We start from the raw sequence: 26,059 nt of genomic DNA, 5'->3' as shown, positions 1-26,059 counted from the left end.
GTAGTAAAAAAGTTGATTAGTTGCCATGGGTTTCTAACCTGGACCTTAAACTACATCACTCGGACTTTAACTGCAGCTGTATCCCAAAGTTGTTGACCCGTCGCGATTAAAGTTATTGACCTTTAAAGTTGGGCATTTTTAAAAAATCATCGACTTTGAGACCGTTTAACTACTAAAGCCAAGATAAACGAAAGCTATTTTTTATTTTTCTTAGTACTATACTGTGGTGAGTAGTTAATCATATACTTATTTCCGAGGTTTACTCATGGCTTTAGCACATATTCGGGTCTAAACAAGGCAAAAAAAAGGAAAAAAAGTTTCAGTTTCAATTGTCCTTTACCTTCAAAGCCATGAGTGACCCTCCAAAACATGTATGCTAGCATGTACCTAGTATCAAGTAGTATACTTATTTAAAAGAGCTGGTTTGATTCGCTCATTGCTTTTGAAGCAAATAAGCAATCATATATTTAGCTCTTTTTTTCTCACGACCCTAAACTTTGACCTCCACTAGAGGGCCAACAAGTCAAATTAGAGAGGAAAGAAGCTTCACTTTTTCTTATCACTATACTAGTAAAATATTCTGAAAGTTTCAGAAGAATTGAATGTGCCAACTATCAGGTCCTCATTCACTTTGTCCAGCTTTAAAAAAAAATGACTCTTAAAAGTTGAGACATTATATAATGCATTACATTTAATTGCAAATAGCCTGTTGATGAAAGTAATAAGGAGATAAGCTTCAAAGCATAACACCAACAAAAAAGAGATGATTGAGTGGAATTATGGCTATTATAGCTTAATAGTATTGAACAATTAGCTAAATTTCTACCAAGTCTTATCGCATATTCATTTCTATTTCGTATTTATTATATAAAAATTATTTTTTTATTGCTGCTTTGCATTGCAACATTTATCTACATCTTTCTCAACATGCCTAAAAAGTAAAAAAGAAGTTATGCAAGCTTATTTGAAGATTTTCAGAAACACACATGAAAGAAGCTGTGGAACTAGTACTAAAACATGGCGATGGTGAAAACACATCCTCTTCCACCATTGGGTTTGTTACGATTCGGCGCGGCCGTTTCGGCGCGGCTGTTTCGGCGCGGCCGTTTCGGCGCGGCCGTTTCGGCGCTGACCGTTTCGGCGCCGGTCGTTTCGGCACCAGATTTTTGCATTCTGAACTTTATGAATTTCAGAAATTTTAGTTCAAAGAAGGAAAAAGATTTCTGGAAGAAGAATGTGAATTTAGCGCTCTAGAAGCTAGTTAAAATTTATTTTAAAATTTACAGTGGGGGAAAAGAGGGGGCATATGTGATCCACGTATGTTTTACTGCGATAACATAAAAGAAAATATCTTGAAAAATTAGCAAATAATGCCAGTACCAGTCCTACCTCTTTGTCGATTTTTTTATATTTTTTTATCAATGCTGAACCGTTTTGTGTTTCTGTGGTGATTACTTCTTTGTTGCTGCAGCTATTGGAAATAATTTCATAAGTCTTCTTCACGTGAAAACACGTTTCAAACTAACCAAAAAGCTCTACTTAACTATTACAAACCCATGTACGGACATCAAGGTAAATTTAGGGCATTGTTTGATTTTTTTATTGACTAAAAAATCATTTATTTTTTAAAGTTAGTTCTAAACACTATTATTTTTCTGTACTCAATTTATAAATTTTTTGTAAATTACTTTTTTTTTTTAGATTTTTATTATTATTATTATTTTTCATTATTGCCCTTTTTTTGTTACGAAATAGTCAGTTGACAGTTTAGTGCTATAGAACAGTTACAGGAACTAAAAAGACACAAAATATTTTATTTTTATTTTAAAAAAAATTTAAAATATTTTTTTTTCATTATATTAGTCTTTATGAAACTTAAAAGCAATAAATAATAATAATCTTCACATAATAAAGTTTTTCTTGTCTATCCTGTGTTCAAAGCACTTTACACAACTTAACTTTGTAGAGAGCAGGGTTACACGTGTGAGTTTCTCAACACGTTAACTTTTTCCAATAAAAAATATAAAAAAATCATCTTATTATTAGTTGACATTTTTAAATTTTTTACAGAAAAGATATTTAAGTAAGTGCACAAATCAATGATCAGCAACGAAAAAAAAAAATCAATTTAAATTGAATGAGTTTTATATTTACATTTCATAGAAAAATGTCAATGCTGTTTCCTAACTTATCTACTTCGAAAAATTATGAAGATGTTTTTAAACTTACATGTTATCAACTAATAATAAAAAAGAAAACAAAATACACCTTTAAAAATATCACTTCATAAAACTTTTTACAAAACTTAAAAAAACAAATAATATCTTGAATTTTGAAGCAATGTTTGGCAGATTTACATGCTGACAATTTCGATTTTTGAACAGGTCGTATTGAAATGGGCCGCGCCGAAATGGGTTTCGCGCCGAAGCGGCCGCGCCAAAACGGCGGCGCCGAAACGGCCGCGCCGAATAGTCCCATTCCGTCCACGGCCATTCCTTCCCCATTAAAATCAAAACACATCACAAGATGAGGGACGCTTCTATGTGTGTGTTTTTAATCCTATCTCCTCCGAACTGAAAATATTTACCAACCTAAAACTAGTATCGTTGGATGCAAGACATCAAGGAGTAGAACATTCCACCCTGTTCGAAAAAAAAAATCGATTGGAAGCTCTTGTTTTATTCCATTTTAAGACCAATTTGCACATAAATTCTTTAATATAGGGGTGAAAAAATATTTGCAAATATTTTATACTGTATGTCCATCGAAAGAGCTGACTTTTATGCTGCAGGTGACATCTGTTTGAAATTTCAAAGTTGAATTTAAAAAAAAGGAGTTACGTATAAGCTTTTTAGTTCCATGGTTGAAGGCTTTCATCAACCCAATGCAGTATTTAGAGTATTTTCTCAACTCCCTTCGATAGCTAGAATTGCGTACATCATTTCTCCTAACTAGCAAGAATTTCAAATTTAAGAGTTTAAAAAACATTAAAATTTCTTAATTCCATAAAAATTCAGACAAGTGTAGACACTACGAAAAAACTCAAGATAATTAACACGCGGATTTTCAAAATAGATAAGTGGTTTATACTTTCCTTGATGTATGTATATTCGCATGTGACCGCGCCATCTGCGAACATACATCAAAAAGTGCGGATCAAAAAACTACTCAAAATTTATTCAGGAGTAAAATTTAAATGTTGGCCAAAATTTGAGTGAAAAGTTTTTACCAAATACATTATTTCCCGTACTTCGTACAAGGAAGCAAAAAGGGAATAACTTAAAGTATGAATCATAACACTAACGTAGTGTATATATTATGTTTGCTTACTATGCCTAGGTAATGCAGCATTCTAAATATGGAAACAGAAAAGTTTTTGTTTTTAATTCTGTATAATTTCCATGTAACCATGTAGGTTATGCATTCACATTAACTTTATCGATTAGTTGAAAACTTACTTTTTGCACTGTTAAACAATCTCTTACCTGCTGTTATAATAGCTGTTTTAGAACTTCTAACACGTAAAAGATTTTCTGAAAAGTTGAGTTTTGCTCCTTTGAACCAGTCAGTATTCTCAAAGCTTCCATTTTTATCAAAAACCTGGAATAAAAAGAAGATATTATTTTAAAATTTTCTTTTTTTTTTTAAATATGTATAAAAGTTGGAACGTTGTCTTAATTGTATGATTCGTTTGTAAAAATGTGAAGTCAGAAGAAAAATTTACAAAATTTAGCAAGACAACTTTAACTGTCTAGCTGGTGCCCAGCTTTTGAATAAAAATCTAATGGTAACAAACTATGATGAAGCGTACATTCACCCACTAGTGGCCGAAGAAAATACTTTTTAACTTTCCTGTGTAGCAAAGTGTTTTTATTAATACTGATAGCTTTTAAGAAAAAGAAACAAACAAAAGCAATATCCGGCTCATCGCTAGTTGCTACATTTTATTTTGGTTCCTAAAATCAATTCTTTTTGCAAATTGAAAAAAAAAAAAAATAACTCAACATTATTTCATTCATCTACATAAATAAAACAAAGACTATAATATACGTATGTATGTTTTTTTTTTTTTTTTTTTTTGTTTCCAATTGGGAAGAGACTCACCTGAAGTGGCGTCTGGGTCATAACCAGACCTAGTTTGCTCCCCTACAATGTATCAGTCTTTCATAAGTCACCATTAAGGAGCTGATTTCTGACATGGTAGTTTTTTGACGCCCAGTTTCCACCTGATGGAGGCACCTGAGCTCTTTTTGATGTGAAATTGCACTAGAAATTTATTTTTACCTAATTCTAAGCCAATTGAATACCCTAGCGATCTCTTACGTGCCGCATAATCATACGACATGGGCGCTGAAGATTTTCTGCGTCTCGAAAATCCACCGACTGTCAGAACCCGGGTCCATAGGCGTAGAAGGCCAGCGCCTAACCATCACGCCACGAGCCGGTCGGTATGTTTGATGGATGCAAAAAAAGTCACAAACTTATATATCTATATCTATCTATCTATCTATCTATCTATCTATCTATCTATCTACCTATATATATATATATATATATATATATATATATATATATATATATATATATATATATATATATATATATATATATATATATATATATATATATATATATATATATATATATATATATATATATATATATTACACAATTACAATTATACACAACATTTTAGGACTTAAGAATGTTTTAAAGCGATTGATGAAATTTGCGGCCTTTAGCTGTAATACATGCGTTGCATTCACAGTTTCCTCTCTGTTGCAATAACGAGACTTTTGAAACACTTTCGTCAGCCGCTGCGCCTTTGTTGCGATGCGTGTATTAGAGTTGCTACAGACCGTAACTTTCAACAACTGCTCTAAATATTTCTTAAAAACTAAAATGTTAGGTAAAATCATCTTTGTGCAACAAATTTCTGCCTTGCTTTGCATCCATCAGTTTCTGTCTTTGTGTGCATATAGCGCGTCAGTGATTATAACTTTCTTATGATTCTTTGCTTCTTATCCTTCCCTCTCATACCCCTTTGATTTTTGCCCAAGAGCTTAGATTCACTCTGTAGGCCGACATAAATATAAGCGTATATTATCGTGTATACATACATGTACTGGTGTATACATGTAAATGTATGTATATACGTCTATACAGGTATATAATCGTGTTTACACGCATATGTGCCTATATAATCGTGCTTCCATATTATATATACGTGAGTAGACATGTACAAAGACGCACTGGATGTATCCACGAATCAACTCGTGTATACTCGTATATGTATGTATGTACACTTATATATGCGTATATACGTCTACTCTACACATATATACTCAAGTATGCACGTATTTTCTCGAGATACAAGTGTATACGCGCATATGATGTTCGTTTATACGCGTATATACTCGTATATACACGTGACACGTACATATACGAGACACGTATATACATGTGACACGTATGTACTCATGTAGACACGTATACACTCCTGTAGGTAATCACGTATGCATGCTTATATACTCGTATATACACGTATATACTTGAGTAGGCACGTGCATGCATGTATCTGATGTATACATGTATCTACTCATATAGGAACGTGTTTACTCGTGTATAACATGACACGTATATATTCGTGTATACATGCATGTACTCGTGAATCTACTTGTAGCTATAAAAACAACTGAAATATGCAAGTATTACGGTTCTTTATAATGGTTTTGCATCTATTTTTAACTATGACCACTTTACCCACCCCATGGGGTAAAGTGGTCATAAAAACATAGGGAAAAGAAAGTTCTATAAAACTACTAAAATCAATATTTTTCTTCCTAAAATTCAATGTACCGTGTTCTTTAATAATGCAATGTAAATTAACAACAAAAAAAGTTGAAGTGTTTGAAGAATTTGTTGCATTTATTATCCACCTAAGTTGAAAACCTACGATTTTATGACCACTTTACCCCATCAGACCCTACAGAATTTAGTCTCATTTGAAAGCTCGCAAAACAAAAACCCCAAAAGTGAATTCACTTCCTTCGCCAATTCTCTTTTTTAACCTTTAGTTATTCAGACATTTTAAATCCCCTCCCCCTCCCGTTGAGCCAAAGTAATCCAAACGCAAAGGTAATACTAGCCCAAATAACCAAAAATAAAAAGAGTGGTAATTATTATACTTTGAAAAAATGAATATCATTCAAAAATTAAATAAGAGTTGTCCAAATGAGAAAAAAGGTTGTCATAGCTTTAAAAAAATATATTGGTAAAATATTTAAAAATGTCTCTAAATTAGTCTAAAGTAACCCGTATTCACAGTAATATAACTATCGAATAGTCCATTTGTAATATATAATTTGCATGTGGAATAGGAATTAAACAATATTAGCCTAAACGTAAGGAATCCATTGCGAGCAAGCGCAAAATTAAATTGCTTCCATTTCTGGGTCATTCCATGCGAAATGAGCAAATCAGCTGTGGCTGACATGTCACAGATTTCAATGAAAATTTTTTACAGGTAAACCATGCATATCTATGAGGGAATGCAAAGTATAGAAGCTTAAAAACTATTTGTTGCTTTGTTATTGAAACTAGAAGTTGATGCTTACGCTAAGCCTAAGTTTTCAGAGTTCATTACAGCCAGTTTGTGACTCAATAACTCAATAAGTTATAAACGTACACTTAAAAAATAAATATTTCCACATTCTATAAACAAATATCTATTGGGAAAGGGCAAAGTAAAATTTATTCGGATCTTTTTTAGATATTCACAAAGATTGAAATTTTGCCAATTTACTTCAGATTTCATGTCACTCTTCTAGCTCTTTTAATGAAAAAATAACAGTAAAAATGATTCAGATTGAAAAACTATCTATATCTAACTATCTGCTCTAATTTAGTAATTGTTTATGAATTTCTTGATGACGAAATCGTACTTTAAAAAATCAAAACTTTCATTTTTTTCCTCTATTTCAGATGTTTCTTTGAAGATGAGGGAATGCTCTAAATTTACTCATTTTTTTTTACGTAACATATTGAAGTGTCGTTTAGATGTTACAAAATTTTAATCATTGGAATCACCGTATTTTTGTTACTAGAGAACTTGAACTAAGGTAAAATTTCATTAGTTACTTCTTTTTATTGTAAGTTTAGCAAAACTAACCATTTCTTTCGTGTTTCATTTTCTCAAAAGCATGTTTATGAAGTACTTGCTGAAATGTTTCCTTAATTATTGTGTTGAATTTTTCTCTCCATTCGTGATATAGGGAAAAAATAGCTCTTAAAGAACATACTGAGTTTAAAGATATGGGCAGAGGACCATCTCGTCGAATTCACAATAGCGAAACTCGTCTCTATTTTAGTTATAGCTTTTCCTTCCAAAATAAAAATTGTCAGTTAAACAACATTTGCCAAACTATATCTAATTTTCAATGGAAAGCAGCTGGCTTTTCTATCTACTATCAATGGCAAAAGTGCTTATTATGGCATTGGTAAACTATCTAACTATTATTCGTCAGAACAAGTATGCATACAACATGCAATAATCCACTTATAACTGCAAGATATTTTCTTCTTCTGCCTGCTACAATCGCAAAAAGTTTTTTTTTTTTTTGTCTCATCAGTAAAATTTCTTGACTGATAGTAAAACTATCTTTAAAGTTAGGTTCAATAACAATTTATTGAAGCATCTATAGCTGTCTTGGAGATATGAAATTATCATAATTTCATCTCAATTAACAATTGAACACCTAAACTCCTTGTCTCACATCAGTGAAATGAGCCTATGTTGGAAGAGAAATAGTTTAGAGATTAGGCCTAAATCAAACATCAATAATTTCATTTGTTTATTATATATGTATAGTAACTATTTGTGACTAGGTAATGTTTTTCTACACATTGATTTTACGCGTCGATATTTTTTCAGATTGATTCCTTAAGTTACTGAATCCACATGGACCATTACCGTAGTACACATGACCGATTAAAGATGATATTTGTCGGAAACTACTAGAAATATATTAATGAAAGTACTATTAATGTCTTCAACTGGATATTTTTTACAAAAAATGAGCCAAATTCTAACCAGATTAAAAGATTTTTTTTTGGAGAGCAAAAAGAGAAAGAAAAAACAAAAACATTTCTTTTGATGCATTTGTTGAAATTATTATTATGTATTATTTTTACTTGATATATAATTTTTATCCGCAATTTTTTTTTTTTATAAAATTCACATTATACCAGTACATTTTTTAAAGATTGAAATAAATGTTAGATATACTTGCTTTTGCATCATTTAGTCGTTTATCTAATTCTTTGAATTCTCGTAATTTCACATAAGGGTCAATCCATACAGGTTCCATACAGTATAAACTACTCATTCATGTCCAAATATTTCTAAGTTATCAAATTAAAATAATTATTTTGAAAATTACAATATGTTTTTTCAGTATAATGTATTATATAGGGCACAATATACGTAATTTAAGAAGGTTCAATGAAGTTTTCACACTTTTTATTCCTGTTTAAGTGTGAATTGACTAGCAAAATTACTCATTTTCAAAGACCTGCATTTTTTTTTACAAACCAAATACAAAAAACAATATAGATATAACATGTATAGTACTTGAATGGAATATTCAATTGGCCAAGAAATTGTATTTTTAACTCCATTCCCTTTTGGTTTACAGGGGTCTAAAAATGTCATTTTTCCGATTTTTGAGGAGCTATAATCTATAAAGGGTACATAAACACACAGACACAGTTACATATTCTTTTTAGCATGGTTTCAGTGATTAGTTTTTGCGGTATTTCATTTTGTGTTTCCTTCCCCTTCGTGAGTGGGGGGGATGAATGTTACCTCTAAAATGAGTAAAATTTTTACATTTGACCTTGAACTCAAACCTATTGCCGTTATTTTAATTATTAATTTACAGCAACGTAACTCAGCATGTAAGATTATCAACTTATGCACTTTAACATCAAAGTGTTAAATTAACTGTCATAAATGTAATTAAAATACATTTTGGCCTAAATGCAAAGGTCTAAAAGTCCTAATTTTGACTACGAAAATCACTTTCTATTACCTCTAAAAAATCCAGTCCAAAGGTCCAGTTGAGAGAAAAAATAAAAGTGGTTTTAAACATCTTTCATATGCAGTTTTTAGGAATATGAATTTCACAAAAAATTAAAAATGGTCGAGCGAACCCATCTGTTGAACCTGTATGGATTGATCCATAAAACACAAAGAAAATGTTATTTTTCTGAATTTTATTTTACGTTTGGAAATCGAAAACCAATTTCGAGTTTCTTCAAGCAAATAATAGAAACACAGCTCTATATTCTTGCAAAATTTTAAAGTTGTCTGAATTTTCCTTCATTTGAATTTTTGTGTCTACGTGAAGGGGAAAATCATCATTTTACAAAATGTCACTAAGTTTAAAACTGATTTTGAAGACAAAGGAGTTAAAATACAACTTCAAAAGTAAGATACTTGTTTTATGATACTTAGCACATTATTGGTATTAATTTCAGCAAAGCTAATGAATTCCTTAAAGATTGAGATTAAAAAATAAAATGCTTAATTATGAGAAAACTGAATTATTAGCAATTTTTGGAACTCGGTTAAAAGTTAACTATAATAACTTTGAAAGTTTACTGATATCAGATTAATTACCCTACTCCATAGATTGCAACAACATATAACTTTTATGTTTTCATTAAATAGTTAATAAGATACAAGCCTTCAAAAATGCAACATTTAGCATTTATGAGAATGCTGTTCAATTTGACCAATTTTCAATCTCATGTAACTATTCAAATAAAAAATATTAAGCAAAAGTATTTTAGATATTTTTATAAAGGGGTAAAAGAAACCTGTATACCGAATTTCATAAAAATCTGTTACCATGCGGCCACCACTATTTTGCGATTTTTGCTCATTTCGTATGGAATGACCCTTCTGCATTCACAAAAAGGACTAAAGTCACATTTGTACATAAAATAATGACTCATGAAGCAACTTTGTGGCTTTGTGGCAGCGTTGGACAAGAAATCTAACGCATTCAAGTGTCTTCAACATATTGCTTGTTTGGAAGAAGAGTGCCACACTACGAAACTTTTAATTTTCTTTTATTTCCCTTTAAGGTCTTCAAATGACGTTATTTTCTTTGGAAAATAATTACAGATTTTTTGTTCTAATATTAACCACTGGAGAGTACATCAAATTTACTTCTCTTACAGTAAATTTCCTGAACAGTTAAACTTCAAACGCTTCGCCTGTAAAATTTTATTTATTCGTATTGTGTGCCACTCTTCATACAAACTCTTCTTACTAAAGCTGAGGTTTTTGTTGGACAATTTGAAAATTTTTCAATGCCGAAACCGGTAAAAATTCCCTGATAGTGGAGAAAAGTATTATTACAAAGGGTGTGTGTGTGTGTGTAGGGGTGAAAAATTCTAATATGCAGTTGTCAATTCAATCAAGTGTAAGATTAATTCAAGAAATGATCAATAAAACCAAGGACTCAAGTGACAAAATCAAATGGGTTTTAAAAAGCAAAACAGGTTGAAAATAAAACCTAAAAAGAGCTGTTAAAACTAAACCAAATCGATTTCGCAATTAAAAAACCGTATCTTACTTCAGTGTAAGGCTCGGAACTTATAATGTCGAAGAAGATCCACACGCACTCCCAAAATTCTCGAAAATTTTGACGAGACCATTCATAAAGTTCCCAATAATCATCTAAAAACAAAATATGAGATGTGAAATTAATCATTTCATATCTTACATGCTAGTATTTGTGTTATCTTAATATATAAAAATCTTATGTGCGGACATTTGTCGCCATAAGGCTTTTAAACGGCCGGACCGATTTTTATCAAATTTTTTGTGTGTAATTAAGTTGTGGCAAGCATGGTTTCGAAGCGCGATGTATCGAATCGGAAACGTTTTTGTTAATTAATTAATTAATTTAAACATTGGATGGCAAAATCTCCCAAACGATTAATATTTATTTTAACCTATTGTTGAGCGAGAACTGAAATAAATATTTGCCGTTGCCAAAGGACAATAAGAAAGCCAGCTCTGCTTTTTGTAATGAAATTCCCTACTGTGATAGGTCAATTCAGAATAGATAAAACGTAGAGAGAGAGAGAGTGAAACCTCTACATATCTCTCTTGAAAGCAATAAATTTAGGTCCCGTGATATATTTTAATGTAAAGTGCTGGAAGGTTCACACAAAACGTGTGTTCTGTCGTCGCAGTTGAACCATGTGACTGGATCGGTGCTTTAGGTTGTCATAACCAAATGATAAGAAAGTACCGAACCTAGCAACATTTCTTTCTCGGGTCAAATCCATCTGAGTTTTGGCACCAATGTCAAGAACACTTTAAGGATTACCTAACTAATCAGTACATTATTAAAGGAAAAGATGATGGAATTTAAAGACGAAACAAGTTTTATTTTCGTCCAGATGAATTACAACAGGGTAGTTCTGTACACAAAAGATGAGTGCAGTGGAAGATCTTTATCTTTGGTGGAAAGAGCAAATTAGACAATATATGAAGTTTTAAAAGTTTTCGTTCAAAAGATCGGACCGCTAATCGGTCGGAGTTGGCTTTGCTCATTGATCGGCTGGATTACAATAACGTGGTGGCTTAGCGACTTTGGCTATAAACAATAGAGTTGCATGATCATTTGTTTACATTTTAAAGCTACTGTTAATGTAATGTATTGTATTTTTTGTTTATTTGGCGAAATATTTCAAATTGCAAATAATTGATTTTTGTTTTTAAAGAGTTTTTAGTCATTTTAGTTGAAGAATGTGTTTATTTTACACCGGGAGGGGAGGAGGGATGAGTGATTTTCGATCGTTCAGAGAACTGTTTTTACCTTTATCATTTTTTTAAACGATATCCTTTCGATTGTTTTATTCTTTTTCATATTCGGGATGTTGCAGCGGGATTTCTCGTTTGTTCTAGATGGGTAGTTAGTTTTTTACATTTAATACATGAGGACGCCTTTTATCCTTTGAGTATGGCTGAAGGAACAAACCATCAAGTATGGGAGAAAAAATAGTTAATAAAGCTAATAACTGCTCAGTTGGCATTAGATAAATCAAGTTGTAATAAATACTATACGCATCCTGACACCAAGCAGCTTAAAACATTTTCCTTTTACTTATTTTTTTTTAACAAAACGGTTCAAACCCTTGATAGTTTATTGAAATTTTTTAACTTTTCAATTTACAAAATATGAACAGAACAGCTTCTGTCGGGTCCTCTAGTATGGTATAAACAATTTCAAATTTGTCGTTCGGAAAAAAATCTTTGTTCACTAGTGCTATTTCTAACAAATGCACCCTTTAATAAAGAATAATAGAAATCTGATGTGAAATCCGCAATACTTGTCTTTACGTCTATTAAATGATTGACGGCATTTAAGAGATCAAAAGAATGGTCGTGTATGCGTGCGTTAAAAGCAATACTTCTGAAAATCAATAGGATTTTGGACATTTGCCTATGCATATAAAAGTATGGTAAACGTAGATAATTGTACTTTTAAATGAAAAGAAATTTGATGTTTTTCTTAGCGTCTGTGATCTCTAAAATACACTACTGGCCATTAAAATTGCTACACCAAGAAGAAATGCAGATAACAGAATGATATTTATTGGACACATATATTATGTTAGAAATAACAAATGATTAAATTTTCAAGAAATTTGGGTGAATAGATCCCCAGAAATTAGTACCTAGAACTACCACCTCTGGCAGCAATAACAGCGCTTATACGCCTGGGCATTGAGTCATACAGCGTTTGGATGGCATGTACAGGTACAGACACCCATGCAGCTTCAAAACGATGCCACAGTTCATCGACCGTATTGGCTGGCGTTAGCTGACGAGCCAGTTGTTCAGCAACCATTGACCAAACGTTTTCCATTGGTGAGAGATCTGAAGAACGTGCTGGCCAGGGTATCAGTCGAACATTTTCCGTATCAAGGAAAGTCTGCACAATACCAGCCAGATGCCGTCGTGCATTATCCTGCTGAAACAGAAAGTTTCGCAGGGTTCGAATAAAGGGTAGTGCCATGGGTCGTAACACATCAAAAATGTAACGCCGACTGTTCATAGTGTCTTCAATGCGAACAGGAGGTGACCGAGATGTGTATCCAATGGCACCCCATACCATCACGCCAGGGGATGGGTCAGTATGACGATGGCGAATGCACGCTGCCATTGTGCGTTCATCACGATGTCGCCAAACACGGATGCGATCAACATGATGTTGTAAACAGAACCTAGATTCATCAGAAAAAATGACGTCTCGCCTATGGTACACCCAGGTTTGTCGTTGATCACACCATCGAAGGCGTTCCTGTCTGTGATGCAGCGTCAATGGTAGCCGCAGCCATGGTCTCCGAGCTGACAGTCCATGCTGCTGTAAACGTCGCCGAATTGTTCGTGCAGACACTTGTTGTCTTGCAAATGACCCCATTTCTTGACTCAAGGCTCGTGACGTGGCTGTACGATGCATAAAGGTCATGCGGATAACATACCTGTCCTCTCGGCTGCTAGTGATTACTGGCCTGTGAGAACCAGCACGACGATCTGTATTACCATCCTGAACCCATCGAATCCATATTCTGCTAACTGTCATTGGATCTCGACCGACGGCGAGCAGCAGTACTGCGATAGGATAGACTGCAATCCCGGTAGGCTACAATTCGACCTCTATCAAAGGCAGAAACGTGCTGGTATGCATTTTTCCTTCTTACACGAGGCATCACAACAATTTTCCACCACGCAACAACGTTCAAACTGAATTTGAACGTGGAAAATTGGCTGTACAATTTCCTCATTTAAACCCATTGTAGGTGTCGCTGCGGGCGCCTGCGCTGAAAAGCTAATCATTTGCGTATCACATCATCTTCTTCCTGTCGTTTAAATTTCATGTCTGTACCATGTCGCCTTCTTGGTGTAGCAATTTTAATGGCCAGTAGTGTTGTAAAGAAAAATTGTATGGAACGTTGCTAAAGAACAAAAATGCAGTATAACACAGTCCTAAAGTGAGCAAGAAAAACTTTTAATGATTACCCTATAGCGAACTTATGCACAAAGTTTTTTTTTTTGCAGAGATTCATTTTTCTAGTTTGGGCAATTTAAACATATTTCAATGGATATCTCGCTAAATATTGCCAATTGCGCCAAGTTGGAACCAAAATCGAAAAATCCTTAATGACTAATTTTGAAAACCAAAAGTTTGGCGATATACCAGTTACATTCAAATTATAACATCACATTCATCTGAATTGAAATTGCCCCCACAAATGTGTAAAATACCCCTTTTGGAACGCAACCAAAAAGACAGACGCATAAATAGAACAACTAAGAGTCTACGTACAAAATTCCAACCTTCTAGAGTGTACCGTTTTTTGAGTTATGCGGGATAATTATATACAAATTTACGTGTGTATACATAAGTATGTTTAGACGCATTATGCTTGTGAAAGTTAATAAATAAAAAATTCGTGATTTTTGTCTTAGGAATTGTCAAGATGGATTTTGCAGCTTTCCATTGGGGTGAGCCGAAAAGTATTTTTTTTCTTCTAATTTCTATAATAGGTTGTGCGGAAAAGATTCCAGTGCTCGAGCAAAGTCCTCATTAAAAATTTGATATTTTTTGGCCATTTCTTGATCCATCGGAATTGCGTTTTAGTTATTAGTTTCGACTAAATACTATATTTAGGTGTTTTTAGCAAAATTAGTAAAAAAAAGTTTTTTTTTTTTTTCGATTATAGATAGTACGGAAAAAGTGTTATTGGTGGCACTGAATTCCCCCAAAAAAATGAGGTGTGCAGAAAACTCCTTTTTCCATAAATGATTGGAAGTTTTGGAACTTTTCTCTTTTTTTAAGGTTTCAATCAAATTTTGTTATAAATAATAAACATTTTATTGTTTCCACATTTATCTGAAGTAATAATAAAGGTTATTACATGGGATGACTTTTTAGATGCTTGGTGCATGATAAATTAACTACTTATGACTGTTTTTTTTTTTTTTTTTAGTTTGAAATATACTATAAGAAAGGTTAGTGCAGCTGCTTCCTTTGTGTTTAAAACCAATGGGAGTGACTCAGAACTCACTCATAATCACTGACAAATCTTTTTGAACTAGAAAGCTGCCCGTCATGGTATGACGGGTGAAAACTATTTCTACATTTGAACGAAGCAATTGCCTGTTTGGGGTTATTTTGATAGTTAACATTTTAACCCTAACACCAGTGGATTAACCCTAAACTCCAATAGATAGCGTCAATTCGCATCTCCAGATCTCAAACACGCTACCTTGCTGTGATTTACAATACTACCGAAAAAGGTAAAACATTCCATTCTACGTGTTTTCTTTGAGGTAAATTACAGGCTTCAGATAGTTTATAGTGTAATTTAATTTCAGACCAATAAAAAAGAAAGCTTCCTACAAACACTATGATATATAACTGTCATTCACTAATCTTCAAAGTAAGTTATAAGTTTCAGCATTTGTTTGTTTTAACTTTTTCATCCGCCATTAGACAGTGGCTGCAGCGCCTCCTAAAGTATATTGGAGTTGGGAATTGTTTTGGTTCTTCCGTTTTTCTAAAATGACAGTCTTACCAGTAAAACTGTCAAGTCGCCGGATCGAGTTCAACCTTGTCACAATAAAGCTTTTCCATGCATGTCGAACATATTATCGAATTATCATGCCGTGGCGCGAGTTTCATTGTTGAAACGCGCCGGTTGCTTCAAAAGTAACGGGTTATCCAAGGCTAAATTTGATTTTAACCGTTTCTTTTCCAGCAATCTCTTCTTTGTCCCATTAATATCTCTAAACAGTTTCGTTATTCGTGATGATCATAACATGGATTCGATATTACACGGTAAATAGCGCCAAACTGCGTGACGTCGATCATTTGCTATTATATATCATAAAGCCCTATCTATATAGCGGATTTAATATATCAGGATGACAATCTTACCTATGAGGATGACAATCTTACCAGTGAAACAGTTAAGTTCCCGCATCGAGTTCAGCTTTGTCACGATAAAGCATTTCCCTGCATGTTAAATATTACCAAAACATATTATCAAATTATCATACCGTGGCGCGAGTTTCATTGTTGAAACACGCGGGTTACTTCCTCATCGGCTATTATTTATATGAGGATAAGGACAAAGTTACTATCTCTTTAATAGCAGTTGGGGGTAACGGCACTCCCGTATGAACAGGAAAACAAAAACCAAAAGCAACGGTGTCATTGCTGTCGTTGAAAAAAAAAAAAAAAAAGAAATGAATGAATAAAGAACTGCCAACATTTGGTTGCATTTTTCATACAACGAGCTCCCAGTCTTACACCTGAGTAATTACACATATGAGGCAGTGAGAAGCAAAGGGATGTAAGTGGCAAAATTAAAAATTTGGAGATAACCAGTACAAATAGTAGAGGAACCTCTCATCTGTCTTGGGGTAAGAGATGGTATTAGTTGCTCTGGCAGTTGCAGCTATACAGCATGATTTAGAAAAAAAATCAATGAAAGTCTATCTCGGATCTTATCTTTAAACACATTTTACTCAAAACTTGAAAGAAATCTACTTACATCCATTTACTTCTCACTGCCTCATATGGAATTTGGTGTTACTAAACCCAGATGGTATAGCTTAGCTCTACAACATCTTCATAAAACGAAAAATCTCCAAAAAGTCTAGAATATAGTTGGGTCTCTTAAAATCTTAAAAACTATGAAATTTAAGCACTTGATTATATGACTGGAAGAGGCCTGGTCGGCACTGAACTAATGACACTGGGGGAACTGTTTCTACCCCTGCTAAAAAGCAAGAGGTTTGATGTGTCCACTCAGAAAGCGTGTGAGAGTCATTTGTCATCTCATAAGGATGTTAGATAGAGAAACTACTGGACCTAAGAACTTTCTGGACAAATCAAATCCATGCTGATGGGATGCGAAAACCTACTTTTGATAATTATCCAGGTTTTATCTTTTCTGTTACATGGGCTAAAGAAAGGGAAATACTAAAAATTTGAGCATAGACGAAAACAGAGTTTCAAGACAGCGAAACAGGGTTTATTATGTAGTCTAGATGGCTAACAGCTGCCTATAGAATTCTTTGCTTGCACTTTAGTACCTCGAAATCTAAAAAGAGCCTTTTGATACCTCGCACTGTTCGTAATATATATATATATATAAATGAATGTTTGTCTGTATGTCATCCATGAACTCAAAAACTACCTGGCAGATTTGGCTGAAACTTTCACCGTTTGTTATTTTTGGTACTGGGAATGTTTATAGACCAGTTCAAAAAAAATCCGATCGATAGTTCCTTTTTTATTCCAATTTAAGTCACAATCCATTGGATAAATACGAATAAAATTATCGGCTGCAGAAATTAATTCGCGTGAAAGATCTCATTGATAAGAAGTTAGCTGTTGCCATTTTTCTTGAGTTTGAACAAATAAATTCTTTCTTTATTGTTTTATGGCTTTTCATGCAACGGGGAAATTTAAAACGTTTTCTATTTGATATTTTTAGCGATTGATTGATCTTGAAAACTGCGTGAGTACAAAATTTGAGTATAGTCACGGCTTCACTTGATACCTGGACCGATTATTATGAAAATTACTATATATATGTATTTTTCCGCGGAGAAGGTGCATAATATGCTCATTGAAGCCACTCGCCACCAGGTGGCACTGCAGAGTAGCAACTTCTGCCCCGTTCAACCGATTGTCATGAAAATCAGTATAATGATGTATTTTTTTGTTGGCGTAGCAACGCGCGTCGGGTACAGCTAGTATGATATAATTTGTCCGTATGGTTAACCAAAAGATACGACCATGGTATGCAAAGGAATCCAAACAGGTAAATATATGGCCATCCTTCGATTTCACAACAATGCAACCTTAACAATGGCAACTGACTTAAACCAAGATATCAAAATTTTTATGAAAAGTAATTCAAAAATATGCCCCAATTCGAAGAAATAAGGATCAGTAAATTCGAGAGTTTAAAGTTAAAAAATTCTAATTCAATTTTATGAAATACTACGACGTGTTCGATTTGGTTCTTAACCAACATCAGCAAACCTCAAATCACAAAATGTCTTTCGTCAAAAGAAACTGAAATAAACGTAGTATAGGAGACAATTTTAGAATCTACAGCCCGTTTTACTGTGAGCTGTGAAGAGAATAGAAATGCAACTAAAATAGCAAGAAAGCTGCAAATGGGCGTAAAGGAAGAAATACGTTCATATTAGCTATACGGTAAAAATTCTAACATTCAAAAAGAACTCCTTGCTATCTAGAGGTCTTACAATATGAAGGTGGGTGAGCCAAGTAAGGGGCCACGTAGACCAATAAGGTGAACTACCATTCTTTTTAAAATCCAGAATACTAAAAATTCACTAAACTTTTGATTTTATCTTCATCAGAAAGTGTAACTGGAAATAAAGCGTTATCAACAAGCAGCTTGTTATGAGCAGGCAAAAGTGTAGTAGCAGTTAACAAAATATTCTTGTCAAAATTGCCTTATTTTAACCCACAGTAAATTTTATTTTTTTTTTCATGTTTCATCGTTCCACGAAAGTTCTGGATTCACGTTTGAATTATCTGTCTAACCTCTACCCTCTTGTTTCGATATGAAACAATACCACTGTGTGACACGATTTTTTTTAACATGAATACTATCACGTGTATTGAGTTACTTATTTATTTGTAACCAAAATTGCCAAATGATATGGGTGTCTAACACATCACATTCCGATTTCTTAGTTATAACCTTTTGTAACTTTTTCATGCACTCTCGCTTCTAATGTGATAAAAATAATTTAGCTCCATATATATTTCAAGAATTAAAAGTACCAACAGCCTATTAGTATTACTTTGAAAAATATCATCTGCAACAGTGATTGTTTAATAGAATATTTTATTTCAATAAGAATTGCTGTAAGTTTCTGAAGTGGCAACAATTATTTTTTAAATTTACCTCTTATTCCGCAAGAAAATGATACTTCCACCCTTACACATAAAACTACGTTTGACGACAAATTTTGTCAAAGCCATGGATAAAAACGGCAAAGGATTTTTGTATTTGAAAAGCATTTATCACAAATTAAGTGATGCTAAATTTTTGAGAAGGAATTTTTGTCGGTAAACAAATAAGAACGCTTATAAAGAACAATGATTGTGATGAAAATCTCAACCAAAAAATAAGTAGCGGCTTGGTTGTCTCTAAAGGAGGTAGCTCGAGGATTATAAAACTAAAAATGCCAAATCATAGAACTAAAAATGCCAAATCATAGAACTAAAAATGCCAAATTTTTAGTGAAAAACCTTGTCAAAAATTTTAAACGATGGGGTGCAGAATGTCATTGAAGATACATTTCTTGCATCCTCACTTCGATTCTTTCCCTCCTAATCTTGCAACGATGAGTTATGAGTAAGGTTCACTCTTTCATGAACATTTTAATCGTGTCGAAGAACGTTATCAAGGAAAATGGAATACAAAAATGTTGGATGATTACTGATGGTTTCTAATTCAAGAGAAAAAGCTAATTTTTCATCATTTTTTTTCATAACATGTGGCTTTTTTTTCTACTCAATGATAAAAAACCTGTGCTATTTCTCCTCACAATGTATGTATAGGTATATTATTACTATATTTCTATCAGAATTCAAAATATAAGAAGATAAACATGTTTAGATCAGGTTCAAAAATTTCAGTTTTTAGCCACTTGTGAAAATTAAATTTGTCATAACTTTGAAATGGTACGTGTTACAAGAAATTAGTTTATATATTTATGTTTAGCAGGCTCAACTCGACATAAATCAGCTATTTTTCTCAATGTTATAGAAAGAAAGTAAAATTTTGTCACACAGTGTAATTAGAGCGTGCAAAACGAGCTATGCAGGAGACGGATGACATTTTTACGTGGTAAGTTATCAGCAGTTTTCAAATTTTTATATGGTTTGTAGCAAAGTAATGGTTGTTTATATGCTACCCGGCTCTCCCTTCTGACAATCCAAACGGGAGTTTGTAATCCATTAAAAGAAGCATCCAGTCGATGAAGCGGTACACTGTAAAAATGATTCAGAAACGTTACTGGAAAATAATAGGCAGCTGATGTGCCCAAATTCTGCCAGTAGTATATCTTGCAAAAACCAGAAATGCTTTCCGCCAAAATTCAGTAACCCTCCTGAAATTATCCTGGAAGCCTCCTGAAAAATTTCGAAATCTTCCCGTTTAAAGCCAGTCGTGGCTCTGGAACGTTAGAGTAAACATAGGTACGCATAATACAATAGCTTGGAACCTTCCTGCTTTATTACGAAAGTTCCAATAGCAGTAATGTAAACATGGCGAAAGCTAAGACAGAATTGCAAGCAAGTATCAAATATGTTACACGCGCCTGCAACTCTTGCAAAGCTACGCAGTCCATAGATTTTTTTTTTGTTCACTTTGGGAGCTCAATCAGTCTGAACGGGCGGTATTCAGACCGAAGCCGATAGACTATATAAATACACTCAGTTCATCTTCAAACTGGGAGCTAAAAATATTTTTTGCAACAGTGAGAAGTCTGCATTCATGCGACTTGTAGCAATTCAGGAAACTTTTTGACAATGATACTTGGATTTTCAAAGAAGTGTATTATTCCAGGCCCCACAATGTATGTCCGTAAAAATTTTTAGGTCCAGAGATTTTCTCTTTAGAATCTTGATCTGTAGGTGTTCTAATGTGAGAATATCTTGGGTAGACATGTTGAATCCTGCGCGAAATAATTTTACAGGCCATCAAAGATAGCGGCCATTTTGGTTCACTTGCTCATTACGTTTTTCGCAACGTGCGTACCTATAAATTTATTTTTAGTTTTGAACTGAAATTTTTAGGCCGTAGAAAGTCAGTTAATGTAATAGTTATGTCATAAAAACCGCTCTGGCTTTTTCCACAATTTTTACGTGAGGTATCTCTGACGTTTTCTGTTTAAAAAATTTTAGTTACTTAAAAGTGTACAAAAATTAATAACTCTTAATGAAACCAAACGATTTTAAAGTGTAAAACCTTTTGTGTAAATCAATATTTTTCAAGGTCACCAGCGCAGCCAGCAATATCTTCTGTAGGGGGTTTTTTGGTCAAAAATACCTTCTGAAGGGGGTTTTTTGATGAAAAACCTTCTGAATGGGTCTTTTCGATCAAAAATACCTTCTGAAGGGGATTCTTTGATTGAAAATACCTTCTGAAGGAGATTTTTTGATCACAAATACCTTCTGAAGGGTCTTTTTTTGGTCAAAAATACTTTATGAAGGGGATTTTTTGATCAAAAATGCCTTATGAAGGGGAGTTTTTTATCAAAACAGCCCTTTCATATGCATAAGCTACTGTATTAAAATTTGCATTCATGTTAAAACCAGTGGCTATAGGGATTTTTTCACACCCCCCCCCCCCCCTCGCTCCACGCTGTTCAAAGTTATTTATCGTCTGCTATCAAAGTAATTGTTTTCGAGTAAAAATATTCCACAGTTAAAAGAACTTTTTGTTTCATGTTTTTCTGTGACAATAACTATTTTAGCAATGGCTGATATTTCTAAACTGAGTACAGAAAGTTTTGGTAGGCAGTTGAAGACATCTTGAAGACAGTTTTATCAAACGAATATGTAGTTTGTCAAAAGGAATCAAGAGAAAAATTATGTTCTTCGACAAAAACGAGTTCGGGAAGCTGCTGAAATACGCAAAGACGCAATATTGAAAAACGCGGCGAGAAAATATAGTGTGTCATTGCAGCAGCTAGTGCTATAAGAAATACACGAGAGGAAAAACGCTAAAAAAATGGTAGAAAAAAATGCACAGACAAGTTATTTTGAAAGTGAAAACAATGTTTTAGAAGAATCAGAAAGTACTGAAGGAGGTCGAAATCAAGACGAAGTTTTTGACAGAGTAGCAGATCTTAACAGCGATATGAATGTTTCTGCTGCGAATTCATATGCACATCCAAACTGTATAAGTTCTTATATTCGAAATATGAGCGAGAAACCAATACACAGTCTGCGAACATCTATCCTCAAAATTTGAACTGTTTAAAAAGGCAAATGAAATCTTAAAGCCTCTGTTAAATGCTGGGCATGGATTTATTCTTTCAGAAATAAAAGAGTTGATGCTCAATGTAGATGAAAATGGATTGGTTTTTATTAATGAAACAAAACTATTTCTCGTAACAACGTATAATGAAAGGATTCTTTTATGTGCTTCCAAAAGAAAGAATGAACCTTTGTTGGGTTTTTTAAGTCATTTATCTCCAAAAGTACTTGCTGCTGCTTTTAGCTCACAAGAAGCTGTGAAGACTGCAGAAAATCATTGAGAATCTTGAGAAAATCATTATAAGATGTTGATTTTAAACTACAAGAGAAGTTCTGCTAAGCGAGTAAAGACGGTTCAGGATGCTCTTGGCTCAAAGGATGAGGAAAAAAATCTAATAATGATTAAATCGCTACGCACCAATATTGAAAGCTTGAAAACAGAGATTGAGTTTTTGTTAAAGGATGTAGTGACAAATCAGAACTGTGCAAGTGTTGGGAAGTGTTTCGTTCACTGGTATCACTTGTAAAACACTTGATTATTGCTGATCGCGAAGAAAATCACAAATTAGACGTTCAAACTGTTGAATTACTGTTTCCAGTCTTTCGTGTATTTGATTGCATCATTTATCTAATATATGAAACATGATACGTAGAGAGGATAAGGGCGCTAGAAAATGAGTGTCCCTACCTGTAAGAAAAATTCATTCAAGGTAAATTTGTTGTTGAAATTCAATGCTGTGAAGCCAGAGATGAAATTGGAACAAACGATTCAACGGTCACAGAAAAGTGAGGGAGAAATTGCAGGGCAGACGAGAAAAAGTATGTTGCCGAGTGGCATTTAGAGTATCATGAAATTTTAATGATATGCAAGGTGTTTCGTGGTCTTACTAGTTCTCATTTAATGGATCACTGTGAGAGTGTCCCGCATCCTTATTTTTATAGGCAATCGTAGCCAGTATTTTAATGAAAATGTCAAAAGAATTGTTGATTTTATCTATCAACATGTAAATCCCTATGATATTTCTGAAACAGAGCAACTTTACAGCTTTCTCACTAAACAACTTGTGATTGGTAGTGTCAAGATTCGCCTTCTCAGCATCATGAATATCATGAATTATTGATCAGAACAGTACCGCCAGTTTAGACTGGATACATTTTGTTTAAAAAATTGTCTGATTTACTTTCCAAAGTCAACCTACCATGCTTTGAGGCACACAGTTCTTCATAAAATATCACTTCTAAGCTAATGGGAAAGAATAAACTTTAACAAGGGTACAAAGACATGGAAATAGCGAAAGAAAGGGGAGAATGCATTAAAAATATTTTAGCTCATGACTTGTTTCCAACGAACACATTATGTGATGGTCAGGGGCGTTCACAGAAAATTTGGGGCCCGTCACAAATGCCCACAAATGTTTCGGCCGCCCTTCCATATTGTTTAAGCACATATTTCATCCCTAGTTTTAAAAATAATAGGCCCCCTTCAGGCTCAGGCCCGGGCCAACAGGTTTCTCTTCTCTCCCCCCCCCCCCTTGTGCACGCCCCTGGTGGTGGTGATTCACCTACCAAGCTAGATTGCAGAAATATCCGTTCCCAGAACATTTTTTATTTAGCAAAGTATCCCCAATAAAAACTGCCTTCGTTATATATTTCATGCCACAAGTCCGCTAAATAAAGAAAACTTTTGGCGAAGTTATCAGCAATGTTCTGCACGGATTCATTCCTGTATGCTCTTTTCATGAACTTCATCCTGTGTGTTCGATAGTTATTTGCAGCATATTGTGAAAAAATCCGAAAAGATGAGAAGGGAATCAACTAAGGGCAGAACAAACATTGCTGTAATTGACAGAAAAACACTAGTACCTATGCAGGTAGAAAAATTCTGGTCTTCGGTATCAAATAAGGAAAATTTACAGTAACTAGCATGCAAGGAAATAGAAGAAATGTCCAAAAAATGCTACACTTTCAGCTATTGCTAGTGGTTTAACAGTTAAAGAAGAAGCAATCTGCAATACTTTTCATAGAAGATTTGAGACACATCATTGAAGAGCTTAATTAGAATAACTCAAGAGAAGATGCAGATCTACGAATTTTTCCACACATAGACTGGGCTGATAAAAATTGCTCAAAAAGAGTGACTGCGGCATCAAATGATACAGACGTCCGTCGTAGTGCAATAACATGCAATGCAAAAACAGATCGTAACCTTTTTTAAAAGTAATTAATCTTGTATTTTTCGTTTATTGTGTTGTTGAAGAAACATGTATGTGATAAACAGGAGTTTAAAATGAGCATTTGGGATTATTTATTAATTTTTGTACCCTTTTTAGTAACCAGAATATTCAACAACAAATGTCGGAGATATCTCCACGTAAAATTGTGGAAACAGCTAGAGCAGCTTTTATGACATAATTAATACATTAATTGACTTCCTTAACTCCAAAAACTGCAGTTCAAAACTAAAAATAAATTTGTAGGTACGCCCGTTGCTGAAAACGTAATGAGCAAGTGAACCAAAATGGCCGCTATCATTGATGGCCTGTAAAATTATTTCGCGCAGGATTCAACATGTCTACCCAAGATATTCTCACATAAGAATACCTACAGATCAAGATTCTAAAGAGAAAATCTCTGGACCTAAAGATTTTTACGGGACTACATTGTGGGGCCAGGACTATATAAAAACTATTAAAATCCCGAAACGTTACACGGAAATACTCAGTAACATTTCGGATTTTTTTTACAGTGTACATTTTTAAACCGTTGGTCCATTTTTCGTCATTAGCCGACACGATAAGCTTTAAATTGAAGGTAAATCATGAAAAAAAGAGAAATATTTCGCGGACCGACAGAAAAACAGGCTATAGCGTGAGACATAATTAAATTATGAACAAAAATACCTGTACTTAAAATTACATCAATGTAAGGTTTTTATAAAAAACACATATTATAGTGAGAGTAAATATTTTTACCTAATCGTAATGAATTAGAAAACGCACAATTTGCACAAAAGGATGCCGAAATTGTAATTTAAGGGGAAAAAAAGAAAAGAAACAAAGTGAAGAACGCCAAAAATTTCACAAAACTACCACAAATTCCTTTTTATCTCGTTCCACTTAAAATTTGTCCATTTTCATTCTGCTATAGAAAGTAACCAAATAACTGTGTAAGCTGTCCCACCATGCAAACGAATGAGAACAATGTGTCATCTCTCCCGAATAGACAATGCGGGAAAACTCCTGTTTCGGTAGGAGAGAGTGAGTACTATTTTATTTTAAGGGCCGCCCGTAAAAAAGAACTACTGGTGCTAACAATTTTCGTCTAAGGAAGCAGCTTCATGAGAAACCGTGTAAATCAAAATTATTTTACTTTATTGCCATTCTATAATATTTAGAGGAAATGGTATGAAAATTAATTCACTTAGCTTTGTAAAATAATGTAAATTAGCGATATTTTATCGTGAACATTCTGAATCGCCAGCATGTACTGTCCTATGCATCCTCGAATGCAGCCCTTGCAAAACGAGACGAAGTCTCTACCTGCTCCTAACCCCCTTGTCTGCAATTTCTTTACAAGCGCAATCTCTACTCGCTATACCTTAATATTAGTAAGGATCCCGGCTAAAAAACGACTTCAAAAAAACTGCAGATGAAAAGAAATTTTCGTGTATATTTGAAAAATTCTGCAGTTGTTTTGGTGAATGCAAAATGCTTTTATTTTTTCTTTTTTTTTTGCAATTGCAGTTATTTTGCAGATTTTTACTATCGAAGCAAACTGGACCAACTATTTGGTGACTTTTTTAAAGTTTCAAACACAACTTCATAAAAACTACACTTTTTTTGAAAGTAAAAAAGAGTTATCTTTTTCTCGACTATTTTGTATATTGCTTCGGTGTTTTTAATTTTTTTCCTTTTTGTAACATTATTTCA

At 33.6% G+C, this 26,059-nt stretch overlaps 1 protein-coding gene across 1 annotated transcript in view; it reads right to left on the bottom strand.

Annotated features, from left to right (window-relative positions):
- Nucleotides 1-26,059, bottom strand: part of LOC129226735 (acetoacetyl-CoA synthetase-like) — a 161,268-nt gene that overhangs the window by 126,528 nt on the left and 8,681 nt on the right. The window contains exons 3-4 of the mRNA XM_054861364.1: nucleotides 10,647-10,750; nucleotides 3,486-3,600 (exon numbers count right to left, since the gene is read on the bottom strand). Coding sequence (XP_054717339.1) covers nucleotides 3,486-3,600; nucleotides 10,647-10,750 — 219 coding nt within the window. The remainder of the gene's footprint in view (nucleotides 1-3,485; nucleotides 3,601-10,646; nucleotides 10,751-26,059) is intronic.

Source organism: Uloborus diversus, chromosome 7, assembly GCF_026930045.1.
Source record: "Uloborus diversus isolate 005 chromosome 7, Udiv.v.3.1, whole genome shotgun sequence".
Taxonomy (NCBI): domain Eukaryota; kingdom Metazoa; phylum Arthropoda; class Arachnida; order Araneae; family Uloboridae; genus Uloborus; species Uloborus diversus.
The sequence above is the reverse complement of the archived record's forward strand: the minus strand, read 5'-3'. Positions and strand labels throughout refer to the sequence as shown.